Source organism: Fusarium oxysporum, chromosome 7 (assembly GCF_000149955.1).
Source record: "Fusarium oxysporum f. sp. lycopersici 4287 chromosome 7, whole genome shotgun sequence".
NCBI classification, from domain to species: Eukaryota; Fungi; Ascomycota; class Sordariomycetes; order Hypocreales; family Nectriaceae; genus Fusarium; species Fusarium oxysporum.
The window spans coordinates 2,362,895-2,388,052 of NC_030992.1; the positions used below are offsets into that span (position 1 = coordinate 2,362,895).

The 25,158-nt window shown below is 48.6% G+C and overlaps 12 protein-coding genes across 16 annotated transcripts; 6 read left to right on the forward strand and 6 right to left on the reverse strand.

Annotated features, from left to right (window-relative positions):
* Window positions 1-73: 73 nt before the first annotated feature.
* Window positions 74-929, forward strand: FOXG_05461 (uncharacterized protein). The gene is made up of 2 exons (XM_018383751.1): window positions 74-274; window positions 339-929. Exons 1-2 carry the CDS (start codon window positions 169-171, stop codon window positions 518-520), a joined length of 288 nt encoding a protein of 95 aa, XP_018240747.1. The 5' UTR covers window positions 74-168; the 3' UTR covers window positions 521-929.
* A 124-nt stretch (window positions 930-1,053) lies between these two features.
* Window positions 1,054-4,836, forward strand: FOXG_05462 (exosome complex component RRP4). The gene is made up of 2 exons (XM_018383752.1): window positions 1,054-1,426; window positions 1,484-4,836. The coding sequence occupies exons 1-2, from the start codon at window positions 1,260-1,262 to the stop codon at window positions 2,310-2,312; spliced, it is 996 nt and encodes a 331-aa protein (XP_018240748.1). The 5' UTR covers window positions 1,054-1,259; the 3' UTR covers window positions 2,313-4,836.
* On the reverse strand, window positions 1,751-4,877 carry FOXG_05463 (uncharacterized protein). Of its 2 annotated transcripts, XM_018383754.1 has the most exons (3): window positions 3,182-4,823; window positions 2,779-3,133; window positions 2,371-2,694 (listed from the first exon to the last, which is right to left on the reverse strand). In XM_018383754.1, exons 1-3 carry the CDS (start codon window positions 4,368-4,370, stop codon window positions 2,691-2,693), a joined length of 1,548 nt encoding a protein of 515 aa, XP_018240750.1. In that variant the 5' UTR covers window positions 4,371-4,823; the 3' UTR covers window positions 2,371-2,690. The 2 variants fall into 2 exon arrangements, with proteins under 2 accessions (XP_018240749.1, XP_018240750.1); XM_018383753.1 differs by having other exon boundaries at window positions 1,751-3,133; window positions 3,182-4,877.
* A 305-nt stretch (window positions 4,878-5,182) lies between these two features.
* Window positions 5,183-6,264, reverse strand: FOXG_05464 (uncharacterized protein). Its single transcript, XM_018383755.1, has 2 exons — window positions 6,108-6,264; window positions 5,183-6,017 (listed from the first exon to the last, which is right to left on the reverse strand). Exons 1-2 carry the CDS (start codon window positions 6,180-6,182, stop codon window positions 5,520-5,522), a joined length of 573 nt encoding a protein of 190 aa, XP_018240751.1. The 5' UTR covers window positions 6,183-6,264; the 3' UTR covers window positions 5,183-5,519.
* Window positions 6,265-6,390: 126 nt separating this feature from the next.
* FOXG_05465 (uncharacterized protein) lies at window positions 6,391-7,921 on the reverse strand. The gene is made up of 2 exons (XM_018383756.1): window positions 7,283-7,921; window positions 6,391-7,232 (listed from the first exon to the last, which is right to left on the reverse strand). The coding sequence occupies exons 1-2, from the start codon at window positions 7,851-7,853 to the stop codon at window positions 6,793-6,795; spliced, it is 1,011 nt and encodes a 336-aa protein (XP_018240752.1). The 5' UTR covers window positions 7,854-7,921; the 3' UTR covers window positions 6,391-6,792.
* Window positions 7,922-7,983: 62 nt separating this feature from the next.
* Window positions 7,984-11,047, forward strand: FOXG_05466 (beta-1,4-N-acetylglucosaminyltransferase). Of its 2 annotated transcripts, XM_018383758.1 has the most exons (3): window positions 7,984-8,421; window positions 8,469-8,607; window positions 8,656-11,047. In XM_018383758.1, exons 1-3 carry the CDS (start codon window positions 8,106-8,108, stop codon window positions 8,825-8,827), a joined length of 627 nt encoding a protein of 208 aa, XP_018240754.1. In that variant the 5' UTR covers window positions 7,984-8,105; the 3' UTR covers window positions 8,828-11,047. The 2 variants fall into 2 exon arrangements, with proteins under 2 accessions (XP_018240754.1, XP_018240753.1); XM_018383757.1 differs by having other exon boundaries at window positions 8,034-8,421; window positions 8,469-9,109.
* FOXG_05467 (uncharacterized protein) lies at window positions 8,607-11,059 on the reverse strand. 3 transcript variants are annotated; one of them, XM_018383760.1, is made up of 3 exons: window positions 10,823-11,043; window positions 9,236-10,762; window positions 8,899-9,160 (listed from the first exon to the last, which is right to left on the reverse strand). In XM_018383760.1, exons 1-3 carry the CDS (start codon window positions 10,934-10,936, stop codon window positions 9,044-9,046), a joined length of 1,758 nt encoding a protein of 585 aa, XP_018240756.1. In that variant the 5' UTR covers window positions 10,937-11,043; the 3' UTR covers window positions 8,899-9,043. The 3 variants fall into 3 exon arrangements, with proteins under 3 accessions (XP_018240755.1, XP_018240756.1, XP_018240757.1); XM_018383759.1 differs by having other exon boundaries at window positions 8,607-10,762; window positions 10,823-11,059; XM_018383761.1 differs by having other exon boundaries at window positions 9,236-11,043.
* Window positions 11,060-12,514: 1,455 nt separating this feature from the next.
* Window positions 12,515-13,705, forward strand: FOXG_05468 (uncharacterized protein). The gene is made up of 2 exons (XM_018383762.1): window positions 12,515-13,113; window positions 13,173-13,705. The coding sequence occupies exons 1-2, from the start codon at window positions 12,908-12,910 to the stop codon at window positions 13,468-13,470; spliced, it is 504 nt and encodes a 167-aa protein (XP_018240758.1). The 5' UTR covers window positions 12,515-12,907; the 3' UTR covers window positions 13,471-13,705.
* A 138-nt stretch (window positions 13,706-13,843) lies between these two features.
* Window positions 13,844-17,166, reverse strand: FOXG_05469 (ADA HAT complex component 1). Its single transcript, XM_018383763.1, has one exon. The coding sequence runs from the start codon at window positions 16,314-16,316 to the stop codon at window positions 14,427-14,429; it is 1,890 nt and encodes a 629-aa protein (XP_018240759.1). The 5' UTR covers window positions 16,317-17,166; the 3' UTR covers window positions 13,844-14,426.
* A 2,034-nt stretch (window positions 17,167-19,200) lies between these two features.
* On the forward strand, window positions 19,201-20,154 carry FOXG_05470 (uncharacterized protein). Its single transcript, XM_018383764.1, has 2 exons — window positions 19,201-19,238; window positions 19,357-20,154. The coding sequence occupies exon 2, from the start codon at window positions 19,357-19,359 to the stop codon at window positions 19,987-19,989; it is 633 nt and encodes a 210-aa protein (XP_018240760.1). The 5' UTR covers window positions 19,201-19,238; the 3' UTR covers window positions 19,990-20,154.
* Window positions 19,259-21,271, reverse strand: FOXG_05471 (vacuolar transporter chaperone 1). The gene is made up of 2 exons (XM_018383765.1): window positions 20,762-21,271; window positions 19,259-20,685 (listed from the first exon to the last, which is right to left on the reverse strand). The coding sequence occupies exons 1-2, from the start codon at window positions 20,793-20,795 to the stop codon at window positions 20,330-20,332; spliced, it is 390 nt and encodes a 129-aa protein (XP_018240761.1). The 5' UTR covers window positions 20,796-21,271; the 3' UTR covers window positions 19,259-20,329.
* A 541-nt stretch (window positions 21,272-21,812) lies between these two features.
* On the forward strand, window positions 21,813-23,515 carry FOXG_05472 (uncharacterized protein). Its single transcript, XM_018383766.1, has 4 exons — window positions 21,813-22,135; window positions 22,194-22,232; window positions 22,317-22,391; window positions 22,451-23,515. The coding sequence occupies exons 1-4, from the start codon at window positions 22,124-22,126 to the stop codon at window positions 22,793-22,795; spliced, it is 471 nt and encodes a 156-aa protein (XP_018240762.1). The 5' UTR covers window positions 21,813-22,123; the 3' UTR covers window positions 22,796-23,515.
* Window positions 23,516-25,158: the final 1,643 nt, after the last annotated feature.

Below are 25,158 nucleotides of genomic sequence, written 5' to 3' on the forward strand. Positions count from 1 at the left end.
TGACACTAAAGCTCAAGACCCTAGACATGCATGACTCAGCAAACAGCAGTTTATCTGCCCAATCAAAGTTTGGTATCACGCGGCTTCAACCTTTGTAGTTGTGATTAATTCGAGCGTCAGTTTGTATTAGTCGTCCGAATTCCAAGTAGCAAAGCGAAAACACCCAAAATGTCTGACAAAATACCGACAATTCAGGCTCTTGAGAAGCCAGAGAAGCTTGAGAATATCCTGCGTCAGGACAGAGGAGATGATTGTTTGCCTTGCAAAGTCGTTGGTCAGTTTTTTGAATTTGGCGGTTGCGATTTCTTGCAACTCAGAATAAGCTAATATGACGATAGGAAGCGGCGCATTCTTTGGCCTTGGAGCTTACAGCTACTTTTCCGGAATGTCACAGCTTGATAAGCAAAAGGATTTAATCCTACGGAGCAAATCGCCATTCGGTATGAGAAGTCGCAAGTTTGGAATCACATCTATTTCGCTTGCTCTGGTGTGGATGGGGCTCTGGCGAGCTTTCAAGTAATCAAGGATATACATACGAATCATGCAGCGAACTCATCTCAATTCCAACACGTATCCCCTTGTATAATAGCTCCCGGTGCGGCTCCCTACAAGCTGGCTCTAGCTTTCCTACTATCTTCTATTTCAGAAAATCATGTGTTACTACTATATTATACAAGTGGTTGGGTGCTTATTTTGTCGCTCAGCCTGCGATACTGAACGTGTACTATGCATATGCCCATCTTCGCACATCACTAATTAAAGCGTAGGGAGCAAGAAGGCGGGGGGGAATACATACAGGATGAATCAATAGTGTTTCACAAAGTACAGTATCTTACGGTACATACTGCGAAAGTCGTAGTTTTAGTCATTTAATGTTGCGTCACTAAGGCCCCAGAATTGGATTCGAAATAAAAATCCCAAGTAACCGAACAGAACTCCAGTGTCAGTTTACCAAATTACAGTTGTGTTATTGATGGGTTGACGTTATGTCGCTGGAGCTCCGTATAAGCTGCTGCGCTGTGTCGTAAAACACTAAAATCTCAACATGAAAGCCCCACATCGAATCTTTAACCAAACTCACCCATCAACCTCCAAAAAGCGACGACAGAGACCGAGAGGCTCACCAACCAGATACTACAAAACATACCTTGTTGTATCCGAATATAACATATTGAAAGACTTCTCCAAAGCCCTTATACGGTCATCTGACCGCAACAGCTAGCTCATATCTTGCTTTGCCATCTCACGATCATCTCACCATGCCTATCACAATCCTCAGTCCTCAGCCTCCCACGCCTCGGAGGCCACATGCTGTTGCGGCTACAAACTCCGACTCTGATTCCGACTCAGAAGGCGGTGCTGGTATTGCGGCTGACGACATTCTCACTCCAGGCGCTGAGATAACTTCAAATGCCCAATGGATGCGGTAAGCTTTCAGCACGTCAAACCTCACAATTATTTATGTCGCTAACTTCTTCTCTAGTGGACATGGTACTTACGTGCCGTCTGGATCATCGTCTATCAAATCTTCTCTTGCTGGTACCCTCACAAAGACAAACAAGCTGCTCTCTGTGCGGCCTCTCCGAGCCCGTTACACTCCGGAGATTGGTGACTTAGTTGTTGGTCGGATCGTCGAAGTTCAGGCAAAGCGGTGGCGTGTCGATGTAGCCGCGTCTCAGCTTGCCATTCTCCAAATTTCAGCCATCAACTTACCCGGTGGTATTCTCCGCAAGCGTACCGAGACCGATGAGCTTCAAATCCGCAGTTTCTTCGCCGAAGGAGATCTTGTTGTCGCAGAAGTCCAGCAGCTGCACCAAGACGGCGCCGCGAGTCTCCACACCCGCAGTTTGAAGTATGGTAAGCTTCGCAACGGTGTCTTCGTCGCTGTCACTGGCACCGGTGGTGGGGGTGGTGTCGTTCGATCCAAGAGACAGGTCTGGACAATGGATGTGGCCAACGCCGGCGGCAAGGTCGATGTCCTTCTTGGTGTAAATGGATACATTTGGATCAGCAAGCACATAGAAAGCGACCCGGCCGCTGAGGCAGCGGGCATCAACCGTATGGAGGAGAATGTTAGCAGCAAGGTCTACTCGAGTCAGAATGATCCCATGGAAGTGTCGACCATGCGCGAGATTGCGCGAATCCGCAGCGTCATCCTGGCCCTTGTTGAGAACGGGCTCAAGGTGGATGAAGATACAGTGACCAGAGGATACAGTGAGGCAGTGGATATGGTCCGTGATTCCATTGATGACGACCTGTACCTGGGAGGCAAGAAGGGACAGCACCTAGCAGCCGTTTTGACTGGCCGTTAATGCTTGTATATTCAAAAATCTTCTGGCCTATTGGCAATCTAATACAAGATACCACAACCTCAAGTTTTACTAGACATGGAGTCATAGTGTCGCGCAATATCAAGTTTTTGTTATTTTGTTTGAATCATCAACACCTTGATCAGGTGCATTAGGATGTACTTCAGAGAGCATAGATGTCGCTATAATGCTTTACAGAAATTAAGGTAGAACTATTTGACCATTTTACATGTAACCGTACATACAAGGGGTATCCTCCAATTACCACCGTAACTGCTTTCCATTTCTCAGCAAATGGTGTTAGACCACCGAGTCTCGGGGAGCCCCCTTGTTTTAGCAAGGCCTTCTCATGATATATGACTGACTAATAAGAGGGAGGGATTAACTAGATGATTATCGTGTGAGCAATTGGCTCAGAACACCTTTCTTTGCTTCCAGTATGGCGGCTGCAACCACGAGGACGGCCCACCTGAGAAGAGCGCCCTTGGACTTCTTTGATCCGAGACCGAGGACCAGCGCAAGGAAGTATGTAATTCCCTTGGTTTTGTTACCGTTGCGATCAAAGTTAGGTTTTGAGTCGGCAACAGCCTTCATCCGATTCATAACGGGCCACTGGTATGGCATGTATCGCACGCGAAAGAGGAAGTCAGCCCAGTAAGGGACTTCGGCGATAGTACGCTGATGGCTAAAAGTTCTGATAGAGTAGATGCCATGATAGTTGCCCATTCCAGATTGGCCAACACCTCCCAAGGGAGACTGTGGAATCTGAGAGTGGAAGAAGGCATCGTTACATGTGGCGCCGCCAGAGGTAACATTATCCAGAACTGTGCTGCGTTAGGTATACTGTCAAAAGATTGGCGAGGTCAACGTACTCTTATTGTTCTCAGCCTTGCTTCCAAAGGCGCTAAGAGAGAGAGGCGTCGGGTCAACTGTATTAGCAATGTCGATGGCCTGGTCGAGGGAATCAACCGCCATCATTGCGAAAATGGGGCCAAACGCCTCTTGGGTCATCATACTGTCGTTGATATCGTCAACAAGCACCGCCGTTGGCTCCATGAACAGGGTAGATTCGTCCATGGAGCCGCCCAGGACAATCTTGCCGTTGGTGCCATCAAGCATCTTCTTGAGGCGGTTGAAGTGGCCAGCATTGACGATGCGGCAAAGATCAGGGCTGTTCTTGGCGCCTTTGGGGAAGAAGGTGCGCATCTGGTTGTTGAGCTCCCCCAAGAATTGAGAAAGAACACTTCGCTCGACGAGGATGTAGTTGTGAGACATGCAAACCTGGCCTGCATTGAGAGATTTCTGCCACAGAAGTCGTCTGGCGGCCAATTTGAGGTTGGCGTTCTTGGTGACAAAGGCCGGGTTCAAACCACCGAGCTCGAGAAGCACAGGAGTTAGGGTCTCGGCAGCCTTCTGGGCAATAATCTTGCCGACTGCCTTGCCGCCGGTGAAACAAATTTTGTCGAACTTCTGCTCGAGCAGAAGTTGAGTCTCGGGCAAAGCACCATTAACATATGTGAAACATTCGGGGTCCAGGGACTCGTCGAAGATCTTCTTGAGCACCATGGCACAGTTGGGAGATGATTCAGAGGCCTTGAGAACAACACAGTTACCACAAGCGATCGCGCCAATGACAACAGGGAGGTTGAGCTGAAAAGGGAAGTTGAAGGATCCAATGTTAAGGACAACCCCGAGTGGTTCGAAGCGAGTGCGGTGCTTCATGGCACGAAACTGCAAAGGAACATTGGGGACAGGCTCATCGCGTAGCCATTTTTCCATGTTATTGACCATGTCGATACATTCTTGCTTGCACCAATCAATCTCGGCCAGAACGGCCTCGTACTTGCACTTGCGAAGATCTTTGATAAGAGCATCTTGCATCAGTTCAGTGTTGTCGACGATGGCCCAGTACAGCTTGCGAATCTGAATCATGCGAAACTCTATGTCTTTGGTACGGCCTGATCTGAAGGTCTTCCTCATGAGATCGACCTTGGCGGCGATCTCATCGAGGGGCGTGTGCTCTAAAGGAGCAATGGTATAGGATGAATTGTTGTCAGCCATGTTGATGAGTGATGTTGAAATGTGGTTGGTTGGCAGGATAGATTAAGTGCTGACGCCACTGCCTGTGTTTGGTGTCGCGGGTTGGGGACGATGTATGATGCGTAAAAGACAACTCCTTGTCTAAGAAAAGGATGGTGACGTTTTCAGTTGAAGAAGAGTTGAGAATTTTAGTGTTGGATTGAAGTGATGAGTTTGAGAATGCGTTGATCTCTTAGAGGCCTTCTCCTAATTAATCAGGCTACCTTGCCCAGAAGTCGAGATTGGGTGGATTCGTCAGCCCTGGGAGGAATATTTAACCAATATTTCTGCGCAGCCTCACAATATAACAGTCATAGACTTTAAGCAAGACCGAACCAGTTGCTGAAGCGTCAAAGACTAGGTAGATACGACCGCGAGATGTAATAAAGAAAATAAAGGAGCCAGGACAATCAATTTCAAGGGATGCAAATGAGGGGCTCGTTGTATCGAACCCCGGATCGCCTCCCTCGGCAGCCATCCACATCCACGTGCTGAATCATGCCGAGGCACAGTTTCGTCAGAGCTTGAAGTCTGTTTAGGTAGGTACATAGTATGGGTTGAACTGGTTCAATGGATGACAATGACGATCATTTGCAATACCGGTCGGTACCCGCGCGCATTTTGAGCCCTGCACGTTCAAGAGCCACCAGCCCTACCTCAGGTACGCCCGCCTGTTTAACTAGTACTAGCCCGAAGGCCGAATCTCTCATTAATTCAGTGGTTCTTTCAACGGCATCTTAGACCAGTCCTTTACTACTGACTTATAATCAAGACAATAGAGATTAATGTTATCATTGGACTTCATTATCTCTTCTATTACCAATTTTCCTCGATATGCACGGCTCGAATTAAGTTGGCACTTAACATTATTGCTGTTGTGTTACTCCAAGTCCTGTACTTACCACCTTTAGTGTAACGCAATGCCATCTATACGCACATCTCGCATGGTGGGTCTGAAACTGGCATAGGGTGCTTTTTGGGCTTTGCCCATCTATTACACCAGCATTTTTCGAACTGGCATGATCTTCATGCTTTTGTTGCTTTGTTATCAGAAGCAGCCCGACCGGGCCCACCTTTTAAGGTGGTGATAACCTCACTTTGAGCTCCTCGTGACAACGGTGATAACTTCACTTATGATCCTGCTCCCATCAACATGTCTTTTCCGATTCCCTTCCTTTCCAAAACCCTCGCCGCCAGCTCCTCTACTACATCCTTGACCCCGTCTCCCCAAAGTGCCGACACAACCCCAAACTTAGCCCCTAACAACACCGACAGTTTCCTCCCCTCTCCTAACCCCCGCTCCCATACGCTCCCCGCGGCCTCCGCGCCATCGGCCTTGCCAGCAACCACGGCCGTGGGTGGCGCCGCTTCTCCTAAGTGCGGAGCCAGCACTTGGAGCCGTATGCGCCGAAGCTCTTCCAGGCTCTCGATGGAGGAGCTGTCGTATAGCAGAATTAGAGCATCCGCTTCCGTTGCTATGCGGCGGGATTCGGGAGCAGATTGAATAAATGTTGATGGGATGCGCTCAAGGTTGATGATGGTCGGGATGCCAGAGACGTTTGCCAGACGCCGGTCCCCGGATGTTTCGGTAATGGGATCGTACAAGTCTGTGAAGACATCTTGACAATACTGGTATCTTGCTTAGCAAATGCTCTCCCTCATGAGAACGAACACCAACGCAGCAGTATCTATTCGTCTTTTTGCACCGAGTTAACTCACCCTCCGTATGAAGCTCTTCTTTCCAGAAGCCGGAGCTCCAAGAATAATAATGTTGACCAGGTGTTCCGTCTGCATCGTGTAGTAAGTCCCCCTTTATCCTGGATTGTTTTCTCGAGGAAAACGAGTAATGGACGACGCTTTTTTTTTTTTTTTTGATACGAAAAAAACGAGGTTATTTAGACGGGAGTCGATCATATGTTTCCTCATAATTGCTTGGCAGTCATGATGCTCTTAGTCAGCAGCTTCAACTTGCATGATGAAACGACATGAGCCTATTTCCCCAATAAGGTTGGCTGTACAGGCATTTTGATCATGAACGTCCTCCTAAACTGGGTGTTCATTCCACATTCGCTCCATGTGCACTCTGAGAAGCTGACTCAAAATCGCCTGAGACGGCTCAATATCCGTGTGCCTTTTGTTAATGTCCGCTTATATATACACCTGCAGTTGTACATGCTCCGCCTATTTCAGCGTACGTATAATACATATCATCCCCACGTTAAACATCTGAGGGGTTTGTCTATTTATTTCTTATCTCCTCGCACGGCTACCACCAGCACTCTTACCGGGTGTTGCAGGCACAAGCTCCGCAATCTTAGCCTTCTTCTGGTCCTCGGCGGCCCTCTTGATCAGGTACTCGTCGATGGCCTGTGTTCCATCGATCAGCCGACCGCTCTCGGCGATTTTAGCATCCTCTATCGCTAAGCGTTGGCGGTGGGGCATCAAGCTGTTCACGGCGCTCAGGAGACATGCGCCACTCCTTGGGGAATTGCGGCTTAGGCTGAATCTTATGATGTCGGGTATCAAGAGGGATATCCTCAAATGTGTCCTTGGGGTCTTTGGCCGCAGCAATGAGGTCGTCAACTAGATTGGAGAGGTAGCGCTTGTTCTGTGCTTGGTGCTCAAAGCTATCGCTGCTCATCTTGATGATTTCTGTCTCAGGGTTGTAGCGAGGGCCAGCAAGCTTTTTAAGCTTCTCGGTTTGAACTGGGGTGAGCTTCAGGTCATCGGGGGCGAACTGCACCACCACCTTTTTCTCCGCAGGGTGGAATTCGCCCATATAAGAAGTGTACCGCCATCGCAGAACCTGGTTGTCGCTAGGAGGGACGAAGGGCTTGGCATACTCTGCTATAGTATCAGTATAGACATGTTTTGTCAATTTCAGTTCCACTCACTTGACAGAAGAGGCAACTCCCATACTGCCAGTCGTGCGTACTGTCGCATATCTCGAATTTCGTCAAGCTTGCCATGAGCCATAGATGTTATGTCGTCCTCGTCGAATTCCTCGAGTTCTTCGGTATTGGTTTCGGGATCCTCCTCGTCGAACCAGAATGACTGTTTATTGGGCCTTTCACCCTTGTCATCTCTTGTGATATCTTCCAGCACTGACCTATCCTCCGACGCCCAGCCAGGGTGCCATTCCAGCTCATTTTGCAAGTAGTGGTCAATGGAATTATAACCATTCTCTTTGGCCAGCTGATCCAATTGTTTCAGCCCCTCCGGTGTGGAAGCCTCAGCTAACGCAGCCTCCAGCTTCTTCAGCTCTATAGGACCGAAATCATCCTCCTCAGCGTCGTCTTGGCGTTGATCCTCCTCGCGCGCCCATCGTATCGTTGAAGTGGTAAATGCCCGTTGAGCATGCGGTTTTGGGCGGATAAGCTGCTGAGGCCGGGGGATTTGTTGTATTCGAGGGGCCCGACGGCAGGCCATGGCGCATAGCCTTGCGGCTCTTGATACTGAAGCCATTGCAATTCGTCCAAGAGGGCAATGCCAGCGTCGAATTGTCGTCCGTCTCAAAAGGTGGGTTGGCGGGCTTTCAAAAATTTGGCTGCACCACCAAGCTTAACTGTAGTTGACCAGGTTCCGATAATTAACCGCCATAGCTTCCTCTTACACGAACCGGCCTACCTACCCTATTGCGGAAGAACGGTATAGTTTAAGACTTTGAATCAACAACTCATCTGACTTTCTTTCTCCTCTACTGATTTACTCGCGGGTATGGAGGGGCCTCGTCTCGATCGCGTGTGCCTCGTCACGGTTGGTGCGACCACGGGTTTTGGAAAACTTGTTGAATCGGTACTTCAGCCAAGTTTCTGGCAATACATGAATTCACAGAGGTTCACCCAGCTGCGCGTGCAGTGCGGCCCCGACCTTGCCTGGGCGAGCAAACAACTTGCCGGTCGCAAAGTTAATATTCCATCGGGTCTATGTATCGACCTATTTGCCTCCAAAAAAAATCTCATGAAGGAGGAAATGTCTTTATGCAAGGACGCTGATGGCAAGAGACAACTTGGCCTTGTGATATCCCACGCTGGTAAGTCAAACAACGAATATCTCGTGCCTTGAACTTACATATCCCAGGTACTGGAACAATTCTTGATGCCTGGAAGATGGGATTGCCTCTTATCGTGGTACCAAATATACAGCTTTTGAACGATCACCAGACTGAGATGGCCAAATATCTCTCCAAGGAGGGATATGCAATCATGAGCTCTGGAAGGTATGTAAACTTATACCTTCAACCGAGCCTCCTTCTCATATTGGACAGTGCCGAGGACCTTGAAGAAGCTATCCATAAGGTGGGACTTCTCTGGGAGGAGAACAAGACTCGTTGGCCTCCTCACATTATCCCCTCCCAACAGCCCAAGAGGCTTCGCTTGTGGGATCTCGCCCCCGAAGAGGTCGCCAAAGAACAGAACGCCACGATGGTGCATGATTAGGGCTTTGACATCGTCAAGCGCGCGGTGAGCCTCTGATCGGACAGTGGATCACTTGGGAGGAGATGTATTTACGTTACGATTTGGAAGGCATATGTTTGGTGTTTAGGCGTATCTATTTGCGCACAACTTGTCAAAAGGTGCATCTATCTAATGTATACTCTTTTTTCCGTGCCGCCCGGGTAGGAAAACACTCGCCAGGTACAGAATATATCTTGCTCAAGGCAAATTCTGAACCTTCCAGATCTTCACATTGGCATCCCCTCCAGCACTAGCAACTCTGCCACCTTCGACCCAGGCAACCCCGTTGACGCCGTCCTTGTGAGCGTTAGCAGCCTTGATTCGCTTACCCTGGTTCCTCTTTTCAAGACACCAGATAAAGACGTTGGTATCAAGGCTACCACTAGCAGCGTAGGCGCCCGTGTCGTCCCAGGCAATAGATGTTACTCGGGCAGTGTGAGCTGACCAGCGGTCTGCGACCAATTCCCAGCTACCAGCGCTGTAAACATAGATCTTCCCGACACTGTTTCCAGCGGCTAGATGCGAGCCATCCTTGGAAAAAGCAAGCGCAGAGATAGTGCCAGTTGGGTTACTCAGCGACTTGACTTCCTCGAGCTTACCATTAGAACTAGCGTTGTAAATGCGGACGGAATTTTCGTTGGCTCCGATGGCAACGAACGATCCGGATGCCGCAATAGCACCAGGGGTAAAGTCAAAAGACTGCTCGCTGACCAGCTTTTCGCCAGAGTACACGGAGACACCGGAATAAGTCGCGACATAGACAAGCCCGTTCGCCGCACTTACACCTTTAGGTTGTGCTTGTAGCTTGATGGAAGTGCCCAAGAAGGTCTTGGCCGACTCGTCAACAATTCTGAGAGTATCATCCCAACCAGCACTGAGTACCTTGCCATCGGCAGTGGCAAACTGAGAGACCTGGTTTGTATGTGCTTGGCCATCGACAACCGTAGCAATCCCTGAATTAACGTCCCAGTGACATACCCGGCCGTCAAAGCTGCCAGACCAGAGGTCAGCACCCTTACCGTCAGATCCAATTGACAAAGCGGTTATGCTCTTTCCGTGACCATATACAACGCGGGCAGGTTCCGGCTTGCCCTCAGTCAAGTACGCAAGGTTGCCTGCAAGGCTGAGGCTAATGATGAGGCCGTCGCTGCGGCCAGGAACAAATACAACACCGACTTGCTGATCACCCACGCTGACATCCTCTCCAAACTTCCAGGTTTGGACGACGCTGCCCGCATCGACATCCCAAAGCTTTACAGTTTGATCAGCACTAGCGGTGACGAACTTCTTGCCATCTGGCGACCATGACACGGCAAATATACTTCCCGAGTGCTCACCCTGCCCAATCTCTTTGGTGGGCTCACCCGTCTTCCCATCGTAGAGCTGTATCCTCTTGTCGGCACCAACTGTAACCAAAGAGCTTCCATCAGGAGAATAAGCAGCGCCCAGAACAAAACCAGTATGTTGAGCGCTCTTGTTGTTGAACTTATATGGGGCTCCATGATAGAAGACCATGTTACCATCGTCGCCAACCGTAGCCGCACGGAAAGGGCGTTGAGGTTTCATTGCGACGGCATTGACGGACTTGGAGTGACCGATGATCTCACCAACCGAGTTCCCGCTATCAGCTGTAATGCAGCGACCGAATTGCTCGCGGCCATCGCCAACAGCAATAACACGTTGCGACTCGCCGTCCCAGGCAATATCGTTCAGACGACCAGAGATGATTCCGTACTCGCCCCTGGTGCTCTCGATAGACTCGGGCTCCCACACCTTCAGCATTCCGCTTGAGTCGCCACTGGCGACCTTGAAGCCATTAGGAGCAAATCGAGCAACGGTTGTAGGGGCGGTGTGGCCGGTGTATTCCTTTGCGTCCGAAGGGTTGTCGATGGAGCGAACAAATATGGATTTTCCGCACTACATGGGTCAGAGACATCATCTACAGACTGTAGTCTTCTGGCAGAGGGCAAATCATACAGGATAAGCTATCCGTTGACCCTTGGAGTCGGCTGAGATCTGAGTTGGCTGACCACGGTTTGTAACTGGGACTGCCGCAAGGATGCGGTCGAGAGTGATGGATGGAGACGCCATGACAGAGGCAGCAGCTGTTATGAGGTATAATTGTGCAGAAGATGTACCCGTATAAAGCCTTGAAAGTCAAAATACCGTCAGCTTCTGATGCGAAGTTCTTGTAAACGTGGGGGAAACGTTTCTTGTTTGGAGGGGCACTTCTACGTACGTCAACAAGCTGGTGTGGGGCACCTTACCTGTTCAGAATGAATGGCCTAGTAGTGAATAGTACTAAAAAGTCGATTTTATTATTGTGACATCAAACTTCAAATATCACATCTTGACGTATGGCCACTGCCTAAGCAGGCAATCCTTTTCATTGCCATGAACCTCCATGTCACTAGTATAGAATTCCCAATAAACCTCCTTCATGAAGGTTGTTAGCTCTCATCATACAGTGGATCCAAAAAAGTGAATATCTATCAAGCTGCTAACTATGGGTCCAGGCAATAATGAGAAGCCACACAAATATGACCATGATGACAGAAGCGGTCTCTCCTCTGCTCCAAACCTCTAGGCATCAAGTATCAATATCATGTCTGTTCAAATGACTTGGCTTTGCAGCAATACCCAATGGCTCGGACGCCAAATGGTGTAAAGAGCGCCGTCACCTCGCAATAGTGCAAACTATATGGAAGCTCAAGGTTGCATGACTCCAGTGCCCTAGCCAGAAAGAGCATGTACTTTATTTGGACACGACGCTGGCTGCTTTATGCTTGTGTGATTCATCACGTTTTTAATATGAGTGGCATGTCCCGGGCCCCCATCTTATCCCCAATATGATACTTGTGCAGGTTGTACTAAAGAAATACGAGGCGAGTGAGGCATTCATATGCAACGACACCTGGCATCGAAGGCTGCGTCTGCTCATCATGGCATCACCACTTAGTTCTAGTCTGCATTGCTCGATTTGAGTACTACTCTATGCCAAACAAATAGCCATCTAATACTTGAGGAATCTGAGCTGTAAGTCCACCGAGGTTGTTTGGTGGCGCGCCAAGATACACACGGTGGTGTCTGACTGGGCAACCGAACTCACAGCACGAGAAAAGGACATACGACGTTGCAGTTGTGCAGACAAAAATAACTAATCCATAGATTCTAACCACTCATGAACTGCATAACACAGCATAACACCGCACAACATCGCACTGGTTCAGCCTCCTTGCCCCCTCAAAGCACGCTAGTCATCTCCCCATCTCCATGCAGGGACATCTCCCGGAGCAAAAGCTAGGGATAGCAGCAGCGTCAAAGTCTCTTGTTGGAGGAAAACACACCGAACGACACAGGCACAAGGGTAACATTATTCGATGGTCGGCACAATTGTGGCTAAATCTCCACTTCGACCAACAGTCAATGCAATGCACCGTCGTTACTCCCAGCCAACGCTGGTCAACAACCCTGCCGAAATCGTGGAAATCAATGGATTTGCACTGAATCGTGAATCCTGTTGACCGCCACGACTTCAAAGACATTTATCATGTGTTACTGAGCATCGGTCTGAATATGTCGGTGAAATGAGCTTCAGTAACAACAGATAAGTAGGCAAAAACAGAACATGTCCAAGCTTAAGCCACTAATAATACGAAAACCACCAAACGGCAACATGCATCCAGCCCTTTGTCTACCCCCCTCAACACTCTATCTCCGGCCTACGTACGGATAGTAAGGACTTGAACAAAATCTGAGCAGCCCCTGTCAGCTAGCCCGTACCATGTACAGTTCATACTTGCTATGGGGCGCATTGGCCTCGCCTGGGGGTGGGACGGCAGAGCTTCCTTACCCATGCCCATACGGCACGATGCTAAACAAGACCCTGTTGCTAATATCCCCCGTACTCGCCTGTGTGATTAAAAACGCCTCGAACTCCTCAGTTTATATATCTGCTCTTGGTCTCCCTGTGCCAGGACCCGTCTTTTCTCCTTAACCTACTCTGGATTCTCCAATTCTTCCTACTCCATCCTCAAACGTCAACCTCACGTAACTGCCATCATGAAATTCCTCTGGTCCCTCGCCCTCTTCGCTGCTGCGGCTTCTGCTCAGTCTTCCACTGACTCTGGCGCTGCTCCCTCTGCCTCGAGCGAGTGCGAGGCTGAGTACATAGTCAAGAGATGTCTCGAGACCGAGAACGCAAAGGTCCAGGACTGCAAGTCTAACGACTGGGACTGTCTCTGTGCTTCATATGAGGCTGTTGCTACGTAAGTGAAGCATGCCTGTACCTTGTGAACTGAACTTTTCATCTAACATCTACCTCCAGCTGCTTCAACAACTGCCCAGACGACCCTCGCGCCAGCTCCGCCCAGAGCCAGGTCCAGGTCAACTGCCAGCAGGCTTCTCTCTATGGCACTGCGACCAAGGCCACCAAGACCAGCTCTTCCACAGCGACAGCTGACGCATCCGATGCTACCGCCACTGGTTCCGGTGCTCCTGATGCAACCAGCTCTGCTACTGAGTCTGCCGCCAGCGCCGAGAACACCAACAATGCTGCCGACAAGGCACGCAACACTGCTGGTGTCCTTCTAGCCGTCGCCGGTGTAGTCGCTGCTATTCTGTAATTGCATTGGAAATGGTTTATGAGTAACATGGAGGAGTTAAATTTGGTCTGAGCTTACGGCCGAAAAGCGTGCCATCAATGAACTATCTAAGTAATAACCTAATTCATTAATATACACTCGGCTAGGTAAATGACCTCAGCCAGTTGATGATCTGAACTACATGTACGGATACTCCATGTGCTTTCCTGAAAATCATTCCAAGATCTGCACTACTGTTGTACGTTTCGCCTCTAACCCTAATTAGAGATAACATTGCTTAATCCGATTGGGTGGGCCATCAAGTATTCGCAGGGATGTACTCTAGTTTAGTAGCATGTCCAAACCTTATGTTAGCTGAGAAAAGCCATCAGGGGTAGAGACGACCATTTCTTGGCTGAACAACCAATTTGTGAGTCTTCGTAATCGTCAGGAAAGAATTGCTACGTCTGCTTTTGGTCTTATTCATCGTGCTTTTACACTGCCAGCTTGTTACCACTGAGAAATCATGATACAAACAGGCGGAACTGCTTGAAACTAAACTCTTGATATAACTATTCCGATCGTACAACATGTCCCTTCTTGTCTAGGGATAATCGCTCAACATACTAATAACGAAAAAAAAACAGAGGTGCAACAACCAAACTGCATTCCAATAAGAAGTCCCGTTCCGTAGCGCCTCAGTGAATATACATAATTCTCTAATTCAAACAAGACCGCATGTTTCCCGTACTGTAATCTCACAAAGCGCCCCCAATAGCCCCAATTTTCGTTTGTGACAGACTGAAACCAAGCAGTTGTCGTTTCTCAATCGTGACCTGTTCCCAGTGGTTGTTCGTAACATATTGACTAAAAAAATATATGGTTGAAAATCGGTGGTTCAAGAAGAAAGGCGAATCCAATGGTTTGTGACTGTATAGCGTTGGCAATAATGGATGGAAAGATCGGCACACAATGTGTAGATGCTATGTTCCAGTAGTTCAGAGTTTACGCGACCTTCGTTCCCTGGCATTACTCTTGACCGGCGTCATCAGAGTAACATGCTTGGGGTCGTCCTTACGAAGCCTTACGGCGCCTGATGCGCCGCTGGATCCCCGACGCAGTGAGCGCGAATCCTGGTCGTCATCCAACGTGATCTCTTCTACGTCCGACACTGACTCGGTTTCGAGATGATCACTTGTGCCAGAAACAGAGGAGCCATCATCTGTATCATCGTACTCTCCATCATCACTAACAAGGGAAGGCGCATTGTTGCTGACCATGGTATTGGGGCTCATGTCAACATCTTCCATGTCCAAATCTTCGTCTGAAAGTACAGGATTCGCATTACGCGATCCGCAGTTTGCAGACGTCTTGAACGCGATTGGGGGGGCACGACCTTTGCTACTGGCTGAATGGACTGATGCGGCCATGACAGTTGGAGAATGAGTAGCCTTTGCGGGCACGCGCATAACGACTGGTTTTCGCACAGCAGGCGGGTCTCCTAGTTCCATCTCCTCAACTGATGTCTCAGCAGGCTCCGATTCTTCACCGGAAGTCATATCGTCCAATGCAATCTTTGTCTTTGCATCTGCAACCAGTTCACGTAAGTTGCCGTCGAACTTCCGACTTTGCAGTAGATGTGAGAGAAAGGGCACATCCGAAGCTCCTGCGACAGAGCCAGTCATTTGCACTTCACGCCCACGAGGTTTGCCATGAAGCGAAGGGATATGAGTGACGCCAGGCAGCTTGCCTTGATGATAAAGCCTAAGCGAATCGGCAATTCTTGATCTGAGAGCAATGTATGCCTGCTGTTCAGTCATATCAGGTTGGGCGAAAGGATGCACAGAAGTGGAAGTCAGAGTTGGCATGGTCGGTGTAGGCGCCTTTTCCTCTCCAACAACCCCCCCTTCTGTTACTTCAATTGGATGTCCGCTCTGAACGGCTGCTTCCTCGTGGCTCTTGAAGTCCCTCTTATGAGCAATGCGGCAGTGATTGATAAATCCCTGAGTACTTGAAAAGTTCTCCCGGTTGCAATCAAGACATACCAACTTTACCGTCTTCCCATCGGCGCGCTTCAAGATACATGGGCCAGCCTTGTCTTTTGGTTGAGGATAGCCACTTGACAAAGATTGTAACTTCTGACTCCCAGCTCCACGGCCTGAACGGGCCTTGAGCGAAGTTCCAGATTCGGTGAAGCTATTTCTTGTCGTCCGCCCTTCAGCAAACGAAGCTCTCGCGCGTGAGGCTTCTGGAGTAAAATGCCACTCGGGCTGTATGCCATCAAACGAAGGATCAGGAATAAGCCACTTGGCATAGTGTCTGGCATATGGGCCATCAACGACACCAAACGGGGGTGCCCACCTTGGTACAGCTTCCCCCGGACGTGACTGAATAGCTGGTCCCTTTCCGGCACTGACATTCAGCATCTGTTCAGGAGTTGGGCAATTCACAGGGTAAGGGATGAGATGACAACGTCGGAGCTGCTCCAGAGCAACCTGACATTTCGCGAGTTCCTGGTTAATGAGCCGAAGTTCATCATGCTTTAGCAAAATTTCAAGACCAAACTGATGGCGAATCTCATCCCGGGCATCGTCCAAACTAGAGGCCGTAGGACTTTCTTGTGGTTTTGGGCCGGATGCTGAGAAACTGTCGCCTATTATATCTAGGTCTATCTTGGCGCGCTTTATAGGCACGTTCATATCGGACGTTTTATCAGAGCCATATACGCTTGGCCGTCTCCGTTTAGGAGGCTGCGCCTCGGGCGACCCTGATACTTTCGTTTCTGGTAACAGGGGTGACTGAAATGGCTTCAGCAGGTCTGCGATTGGTGGTGTTGCCGGCAGCGTCTTGTCGCTTCCCCGTGATTCAGATGTCCAGAATCGAAACATGAGGATACCTCGACAAGAAGTCAAGGAGGAGACCAAAAAGTCACGACGGAAGGGCCGTAGCGAGCTTTTGTATCAATGCGACAGGCAGCAGCTGTGTATGGGTTTGAAGACGGGTGAAAATTATGGGAGCGGGTGCCAAGTTTGCGAGAGATGTGGCGCAGGTGAGGCTGACGTAACTGGAAAGTAGGTTTGCGGATCGGACAATCGGAGTCGGGCGCAAAGGGGTTTGATGATGTGGCCCCTCAGAACAGGCCAGAACCAGAGAGGAGTTTGGGTCAACCAGCGACAGTAAGGACAAATACTCAGAGCGACAATGTGCCGGAAGAGAGAGAAGAAAGAAGTGATCGAGCGCTAGCGAAAGCCTCGACTTTGTGGCCTCTGAGAGACAGCAAACAAAGAAGTGTTTTCTTTGAGAGGGAGAGTGTGTTGTGAATGAAGAGGGAGGGAGACGAGACGAGACGGGAGAGCGTGTAAGAGGGAAGATTAGGTGGGTTGTGGTAGTGAAGCAGCAAAGAGAAAGGTGGGAAAATGGGGGTGCAGGCGCAAATGAATGTGCGAAGAGGAAAATCGATAACACATGGGAGGGAAGGTGCGTCGAGGGGGAAGTGGAAGTACAGTGTAGGTGCAAGTGGAATTGATGCTGCTGTTGCGGGAGTCTGACACGACGTCGAGGGAAATGGGGATAAAGTCAAACTGGAAGAAGGAGAAAGTGGGTGGCACTTGCAGTGTGCGTGATGAGAGCACCTCAGAGTTCAGTCCTTCACAGTCAGTACCCGAGAGTGACGCTTGGGTCTCGGTCTCTTGTTTTGGTGCTGCTTGTGTACTGGGTTTCCTCCCTGATTGAATGAGCGATCGGCCAGAGACTTGATTTGATTGAACGGCCGACTGAGTGCCCACAAAAAGCAGACCTGAGGCGAAGCTGTCGAGCAGGCTAAAACAAGCCTAGAAGTCAAGGGAGTCAAGTGCTGGCAGGCTGTTGGTGGGTACGCAGGGGCGAAATTGGGGTTTTCTGGGTCCCTTTGGGGAGTGGACCATCAGCCAAGCATGGAAGGAGCCAGGGGATTGTGATTGCGGTACGACGACGGCCAGAAACTCAGAACCATCCACTAATAAATGCAAGCTGGATCACTTGGCCCTGACAGCATAATGGAAACATCGAATCTTGAACGCTGACTTATCTAGTACCTTGTGATCCCTACCAAGACTGGCAGATAGATTGTCATAAAGCAATTAAAGAAAAATGTGGTTTTGTGGCGGTCAAGTTGGTTGTTTGTTGCTTCAGATGAGTTTCGCCGTTTGTCTCCTGCTATGATCCCAGTCACTTCCCGGCTTGTTGGCAGTGATAACAAACAAGTGCCCAATTAACTCAGGACTGGACAGGAAGAGATCCGTCAGATCCAGTCGATGGCCTAGTCCGAGCTAGTGCAGACTGCTGCACATGTAGAGACAATGCTTCAACATATGCAGTTTCAAATACTTATGCGCTTCTCAAGTAGCAACTCCTAATCGTGATTCGACGAACAGCCCGGAAAGACCTGAAGAGCCTGGGACTGCCTGGGAATGCGCTTCAAGGCACCTGTTCAGGTACAAAACACTACCGTATATACTTCTACTCAGAGGATTTGGCTGCAATCCCAACAACTTGGAGTAAAGCATGTTCCAAACCTAAATCCATCTTATCTCGCGCTTGGCAGCTACACTAGCTACTAGGCAGGTTGCCTGAAAACTGCCTCGCTTGATGAGATCTGACAGGACTGTCTTGCTCATTAGTTCTCTTGGGGCCTTGGAATGTTTCTTCGCCTGTCTGTCTCACCCATCACATGCTACTGGTTTTGAATCTGGGCAATCAGTCCTACACTTGACTTCGGGACGAGTCTTGGACGTCTGACAATGCAACCATCAATGAGACACATTTGGTTAGAACGAAACAGGATGGTGTGTAGGTTGTGGGTCTATCTCTCTGTAAGTTGCTGCAGCCACTTCCAAGCAGCTCGCTTATTTTCCACTTGGCTTGGAAGCCAAGCTGTAATTGTTTAGACTGTGCTAGTGTCCTGTGTCTGTACCTTAACATGAGTGGCTTTCTCTTAGAAGCCTCACTCTGGTTGGTTATTGCGTCCAAATCTGGTGCAGGCTCCTGCATCTCTCAGGTTAAAGTATCAACAGAAACTGCAACATTTGAGTTACTATCATCCGGTGAGCGTTGCGGGAGAACCTCGTCCATGCTATGCAAGGCTGTAAATTGAAAGCTAGGTGATGGGGGATTTTGAAGCACGATGAGGTGATTCTTTTGGGTTCCTCAGGAGCTACCCTCAGCCCCACTAGGTGACTCTGGTCCAAATCGTCATCCATGACATCTTCAAATGGGAGTGCTGCTCGTAAAATGGTCACTCATCTGCTCATCTCTGCTAGAGGGTAATGGAGGGAATTCTGATATGAATAAATTGGCGAAAGAGATTTAGTAAGGTTAACATTATCTCGCCTGAGCTGCCGAAGAGTCAGACTTAGATAAGCCGAGCTGTGCTTATGCGTTCAAGATCTCAACACGACTTTGGAGTTGTGGCGCAAGCCCTGCCAGCCACTTTTTACCATGTTCCAATCTCAAATCTAGCAATCATCCACAATGAGTTGCCTTAGTGAGCTGTCTCTCATTGCATACAGCCACGTGCTTCTGAGGTTTGGTCCCAAAGGGACAGCCTACTGAGTTGAGGAAATCACCTTACAAAAGAAATGTAAGGGGGGAAAAAAGGGAAGCTCATGGTGCCTTACCAATAACTGGAACTCTTTGAAGGTGCTTACGTAGACTACCTACCTACCTTAGGTAGTGCATTCTGGCAAACTGTCCTGTGAAAGATTCTTCGAATGTATTAGGTGTTAAGCAAGGTACAAAGTGCCAAGCATTTGATCCAATGAATAAACGCCTCTGTACTCCAAATCTACACCAAGTACGGACTTGCATGTGCCCCGCAAAGCTCAAGTCCCGGACTGCAACTTTTCTATCCGCTAGAGCCACCTCGTTCTTTTAACATTTTCACTCACAAAGATGCCCACTGCAACATCCAACCATGCCTCTGGCAAAAGGAAGCCAGATACGAATGTCTCCAAAGATGCCCATTTGCCGAAGCGACCCCGAAACAACGATCCTAAGACTCCAATACCAGCTCTGCTAGCTCCCCACGAAACCATCATCGCCGAGCTCAACTCCAAATATGACATCCTGCCTGCTTCAGTTATCTCGTCGACGCAAATCAAGAAGCGCATCATGCAGGTCGCAAATCATATAATAACCCAAGGCGACCGCCCTCGAGTAGCACTGCTGTATGCGCGAACCGCCGATGTCTGCAAGCTCATCACAGTGGTGGAAAAATGCAAGCGGATTGTCATTGAAGAAGGGAGAGCATATTATCAGTACAACCAGCTATTTGACCAACCAGAAAAGTCTAAAAGCAAGGATATTGTTGAAGAGACAATCCTTGAAAAGAACATCCAAGAAGACAATGATTCCGACAACGACGATTTCGAGGTTATGCACAGCCGATTTGAAGGCGCAGTGTTACCTCAGCCCTCTCCACGATCTGTGAAGTCAATGAGGATTTTCCTTTCGACTGTGCCCATACAGGAATTGAAAATAAAGAAGGGTGTTACGGTCCAGTCTGGTACAGCCAAGCAGGCTTGATACAATCCCCATAATTCTACTCTGTTCAGGCTGTTTTGTCTACCTTTATGTTTAAAAATACTTCAATGAACCACTCCAGGGATGGTTTATGGTTGAGCAAGCCATATAGCAAATCACAAGATACCCAGCGCAAGTAAATATAACATTCTGCTTTTATTTGTGCCGCTATAATCGTGCAATACTGTGTAAAGAAAATTTGTGATGTCCCGGCTCTAACGCCAATGGCCCAATACACCCTAAGACTCCATTCCCCGCAGAGCCATTCCCGCCTCTTCCCATATCAGCGGCCATTATATTCCGTTAGTTGACTGCAACCGCTGTAGTGATGTCCAGTGAGTCTCTAGTTGCCATTGTTCTTGGACTTGTCGGTGATTCGGAGGACAAAGTTGACAATGACGGCCAGTAGAAGAATGATGGCCAGAACGGTGGGACCAAAACGGTCATCAAAGCCAGCCTGGCCCTTCATTCTTATAGACTTGGCTCGCCAATGGTACGTCACCAATGCGTATATCATGGTCAACATAGCGACGCCAGTGAAGAGGAATGCAGAGATGAAGGCGACTCTATCACCGAAGTTAAGCATGCCGATGGCGAGGGCGCCGAGGATGACGGTGAAGTTGAGCCATGACAGGAAAGTTCGTTCGTTCGCGAAGAAGACCTTGGGTTCGACGCGGGTTGGCAAAGCAATGCGCTTACCTAGAAGACATGTTAGATAGAGCAAGATAACCAAATGTCAATTGCGAGATTCAATGGGTACTTGGGGCGGACGTACCGGGAGTGGTCTGAAGGAGAGGTTGGGAAGACATGTCGGAATTGCTCGAAATTGGCGAGGTTTTATTGTTGACAGCTCCAGTAGCGAGTGTTGTGAACCCGTTAGCGAAGGAAGGAGGAGGAGCGCTGCCAAGTAAAAGTAAAACTGGTCGTTCTTGAGAGGGGATGAGATGATGCTCAATCGGTAATCCTAGTGCGAGCGATTGGCGAATGACTTCACTTGACCAAAATATGTTTGTGATAAAGAAAAGGCCCAAGTCGTCTGTTTATGTACGACATGGACTGGACTGCCGAAACGAGGACGAGACGCTCGCCCCACTTCTCGGTGTGTGTTCCTGTAAGTAGCAAGCTTGGATCCTGCTTCGAAGAGCACGTGGCTCATTGGTTGGACACAATAGCAGCACGCGACCGCCCTATCAACTGCAGAAAACTTAGCATTCAGAAGCAGGTACGGATACAGGTGCCGCCGGATCTCTCTTGAATTCCTTCCTGATTACATGGAATCACCAACCTGTACACCGATGATAGATCACATGTTCTTTACAGCTTTTGATAAATCTCTTAATCTCGTAGACCTCACTTGGAATGACGAGTCATTTCGAAGGCAACGGTGATTTTGTTATTCTTAGCAATGCTTACTGGTACCATTGAGACACACCGGATCAGTGCGCAACTTCATATCCAAAAGGAGATACTGGAGATCAGGTTGTGTCGCATTGGGTGTCTTTAAAGGGTTAGAGTGAATAATATGAGCAGCAGCAAATGAATGTTGATTGTTGTCTTAAGTTATCTCTTGTGCGGGATACACATGTAGGCACAAGAGTGCGATACCTTAGTAATGAAGACCAAATTATATCGAATTTTAGAATAAGATCTTGCATTCTAGATCAACACCCTTATCTCAAACTATCTAGCTCTACAATACCGTAGGTAGCTATTGTTGTCAACGATCGATTGCACTCAATATTGATCACGTGCCTGACTGGCTCCCTTGTCTGGGTGGTAGGTAGCCGCTATAGAAAGACAATCTGACACAGACTGAGCTAGAATCATCATGATAATAAAATGGTCCCGATTATGGATAGTAAATAACTAGATTTGGTTGTCTTGACCATGAGAATTGCTCACAAATGCTTCTCTCGAGCGCGAAGCATGATGAAAAAAAAAAAATTAAGGTTGTTGTTACTGAAGGTGCTAGCCATGGTTTGTGCATGAATACATAAACCGGTTCCTCTGATAACGAGGCTTGTTTTTGTTTACCGACCGTTTTCTACCTGTCCAATCCGATCCACGACGCCATCCATCATACATTAACTCAGCTCCAAACCATCCTCTCAACCCCAAAACGACACCAATCTCTACAATGGCCACTCCTGTATGTGCACAAACGCTGAAAGGATCCTCTATCCGTGCAAGAGTTAATCTTTATCCAGCCGATTCCCGCCAACCGCCTCAAGCAGATCGCTACTGATGTACGTCGCCCATTCATCTCTGCTTACCGCCAACCACAAGACGGCCGCTTCTTTCGACGCGTGTACTAATCACAACAATTACAGGCCTGCAACAGCGCGATTGGAAGCGCTGAATTCTACGATCATGCAAAGACCGAGCAATGGAACTCGACAATTATTGTAGGTTGAAGGCACAACTCTACACAGCGTTGTAGTCGAAATATTGACCATGAATGCAGAGCTCTGTTCTGAAAGCCGTCATCTCTGAGTCAACCCCCGAGGGCGCTTCTGCTCCCTCGTTCAAGTTCGCATGCAACAGCACCATCGTGCAGCACCTCGTCCCTACGTCCGCCCTGAACAAGCCCCGTGGTGGCACCGAGATCAAGGCTGAAGAGCCTCACATTTCTACCAGCTCCGAAGCGACTGCCACTGACGGAAAGCCCCATGTCGGTCGACGAGGAATGCACAGTGCCACAGGCGCCTACTGGGATGAGAAGAAGGACGGCATGTGGACCTTCAAGTATGATGGCGGTGAGGGCAAGGGCCTCGACGTGGTCGTTATGCTCATCTGGGTCGCCATTTGAACTACCAGGCAGGCGACGAACGGTCAGGTGTTTTCGTCTTGTTCTGGCCCCAAGTCTGCTCTCTGCGGACGTGGATGGCACCCTAATTCAGCTATGGCGTTGAGGGACTTGGGAAGCGTGACATTAGGAATACGAAGGGTATGATGAGGCTTCCGGTCAAGCTATCCGCCGACAACTTGAGTATTCATGCAGACCTTGGATGTAAAAATACGCTGGAGTTGGTAATATTCTCCAATACCAGAGGACTGGGATCAGCCAAGTTTCTTCTTTTCATGGAACTGTATGCTTTGCCGACCTGAGGTTGGAAATATATAACTAAAAGACTGTGTTTTCACACACCTCTTGATGATCAATGGTCTTTTGTGCTTCGTTGTGTTTGCTCGTCAACATTTTTCTCAACAACCATCGCAGCAAATACTCCTCTGTTGTCCTCAAGAACATAGCCAAGTTACAAAATTGAGCTCGACTATGGTTGTCACGGGCAGTATTCCCGAGGCAATTCATGGATGATTGGAGGTTTGCTGCTTGGTGTCGTAGCCTATCAAGCGATGCTTCCTCATCTCGTCTCGTTCACCAGGATTACGCTCCCAGGAAGCATGACGAGCCTCACAAGTCAAGGGGACTTTGTCATCTTGCAAACAGTTCGCTGTCGCCCCGTTCTCACTATGTTGCTTTATTCAGCACATTGTCTAGTGTATTCAAGAAATGTCCTTCTGCGACCCTACCAGCGTACAGTTGGCAGACTTTTTGTCAATCATATATATGTATCGACCAAACGAGTATTAAGTCAGCACAAGCTACGACCAGAAACCTGGTATTATCTTAAGTCTGGTTTATTCTGGCTTTATACATCTTTCTTGGCAACTGTTCTCATTTGTCCAGAAGAGTGATCACAAGATCATAGACTAATTCTTCAGGGTCACCCGTATGACGAAAGTGTGTAGGCCATGAAGTTACAGTGAATTATATAGAGATGCTACACAGCGAATGTTTCATGGGATTTGGCAATTGCCTGAAACACAAAGAATACAAACAAGACGGTACGAACTGAAACCTGATGTAGGGGTTAATGAGCTTCCGAGTCTAATGCAATGCTCAGATCAAAGTATTCAGCTATGGATGGTATGGATGGTATTTATATTGAAGTGCCGCCAACACCGCCAATTCTTTCTACCTATCCAGGCACCACGTTGTGATGTCGATGTGGCTTGCAGTCCCGTCTCACAATGGGAGTAAACAGCCAGGGTTGGGCAAAGAATCCAAGCTTGTTCCAAATGTACCCTTCACTAGAGAACCTTGACTCAGGTTTAACACGACCGAGTCAACGAGCGACATTGGCCATTTCAACGATTCCCAACATAATAGCACCTTGCTTGCTGGTACTTGATCTTCTTGAAGGTAGTTCTTAAGCTTGAGCCTAATGACCTTCCTTTCAAGCAAGTATTAGGCGTCATATAAGGTAGTGTGTGATTCTATCCAGTTCCAAAAACTGTACGCCTACTATCGTCAAATACCCTGATTGGCACGAATCCGATTATTCAGAATCAGGAGATCTTACATGCTTGGTCCCCCTATCTGGTAGCATCAGATAATCTCACCACTGAGCAACACCATGATCCGTGTATGGAGACCTCAGATCATAGCATGCACCAATCGAGAACGGAAACAATGGCGGCTCTTGGGCGTGGTTCGTTCGCGCCATTCCGGTTAATACATGCATAAATGTAACCCAAGTTGGAGCACCAACGATCCATACCTGCATCTTTGGGGTACACAAGTAGCGGTGCTTGCTGTATAGTCACTACATAGTCGTGTGAGGAGGGAAGCTCCGATTTCGAACTCAGGGGGCTCATCATGTTGCAGGCTTGCTTGAGAGCAACCACAGACACGGTTTACTTCGCATGGCTTCATTGTGCACGGGGAAAAGCCGATATCATACGAATGTATAGTCAACTGGTATATGGAGGAGGTGGTGGTACACACCTACGAAGTGCATTGATGTCTGCAACTTCCTGTGCATGTCTTTGTGGGGGCCATGTGTGGTTTCTAACTGCAGTAAATACGAAAGACGGATGAATTTGAAAGAGCCGCAGCACATACGAAGAGGAGAGAAAACAGAGCCAGTGAAGAATGATGCACTAGGCGAAACGACTTGCAAGAGATTCTAAGGCAGCCAAAGAAATGTACATGCACCACCATGAATTCAGTACAGTTGGAAATCGGAGAGCCCGACTATCAAGATGATTACTCTAGTAGAAGTCTCCAAAATGGCCATGAAGCCTTAGTGAGTAGACAGCAGTTTCATCTTCGCCTGCCGACAGTGATATCGTACTTCCAAGAGTCAAATTTCCGCTCCTAGACTC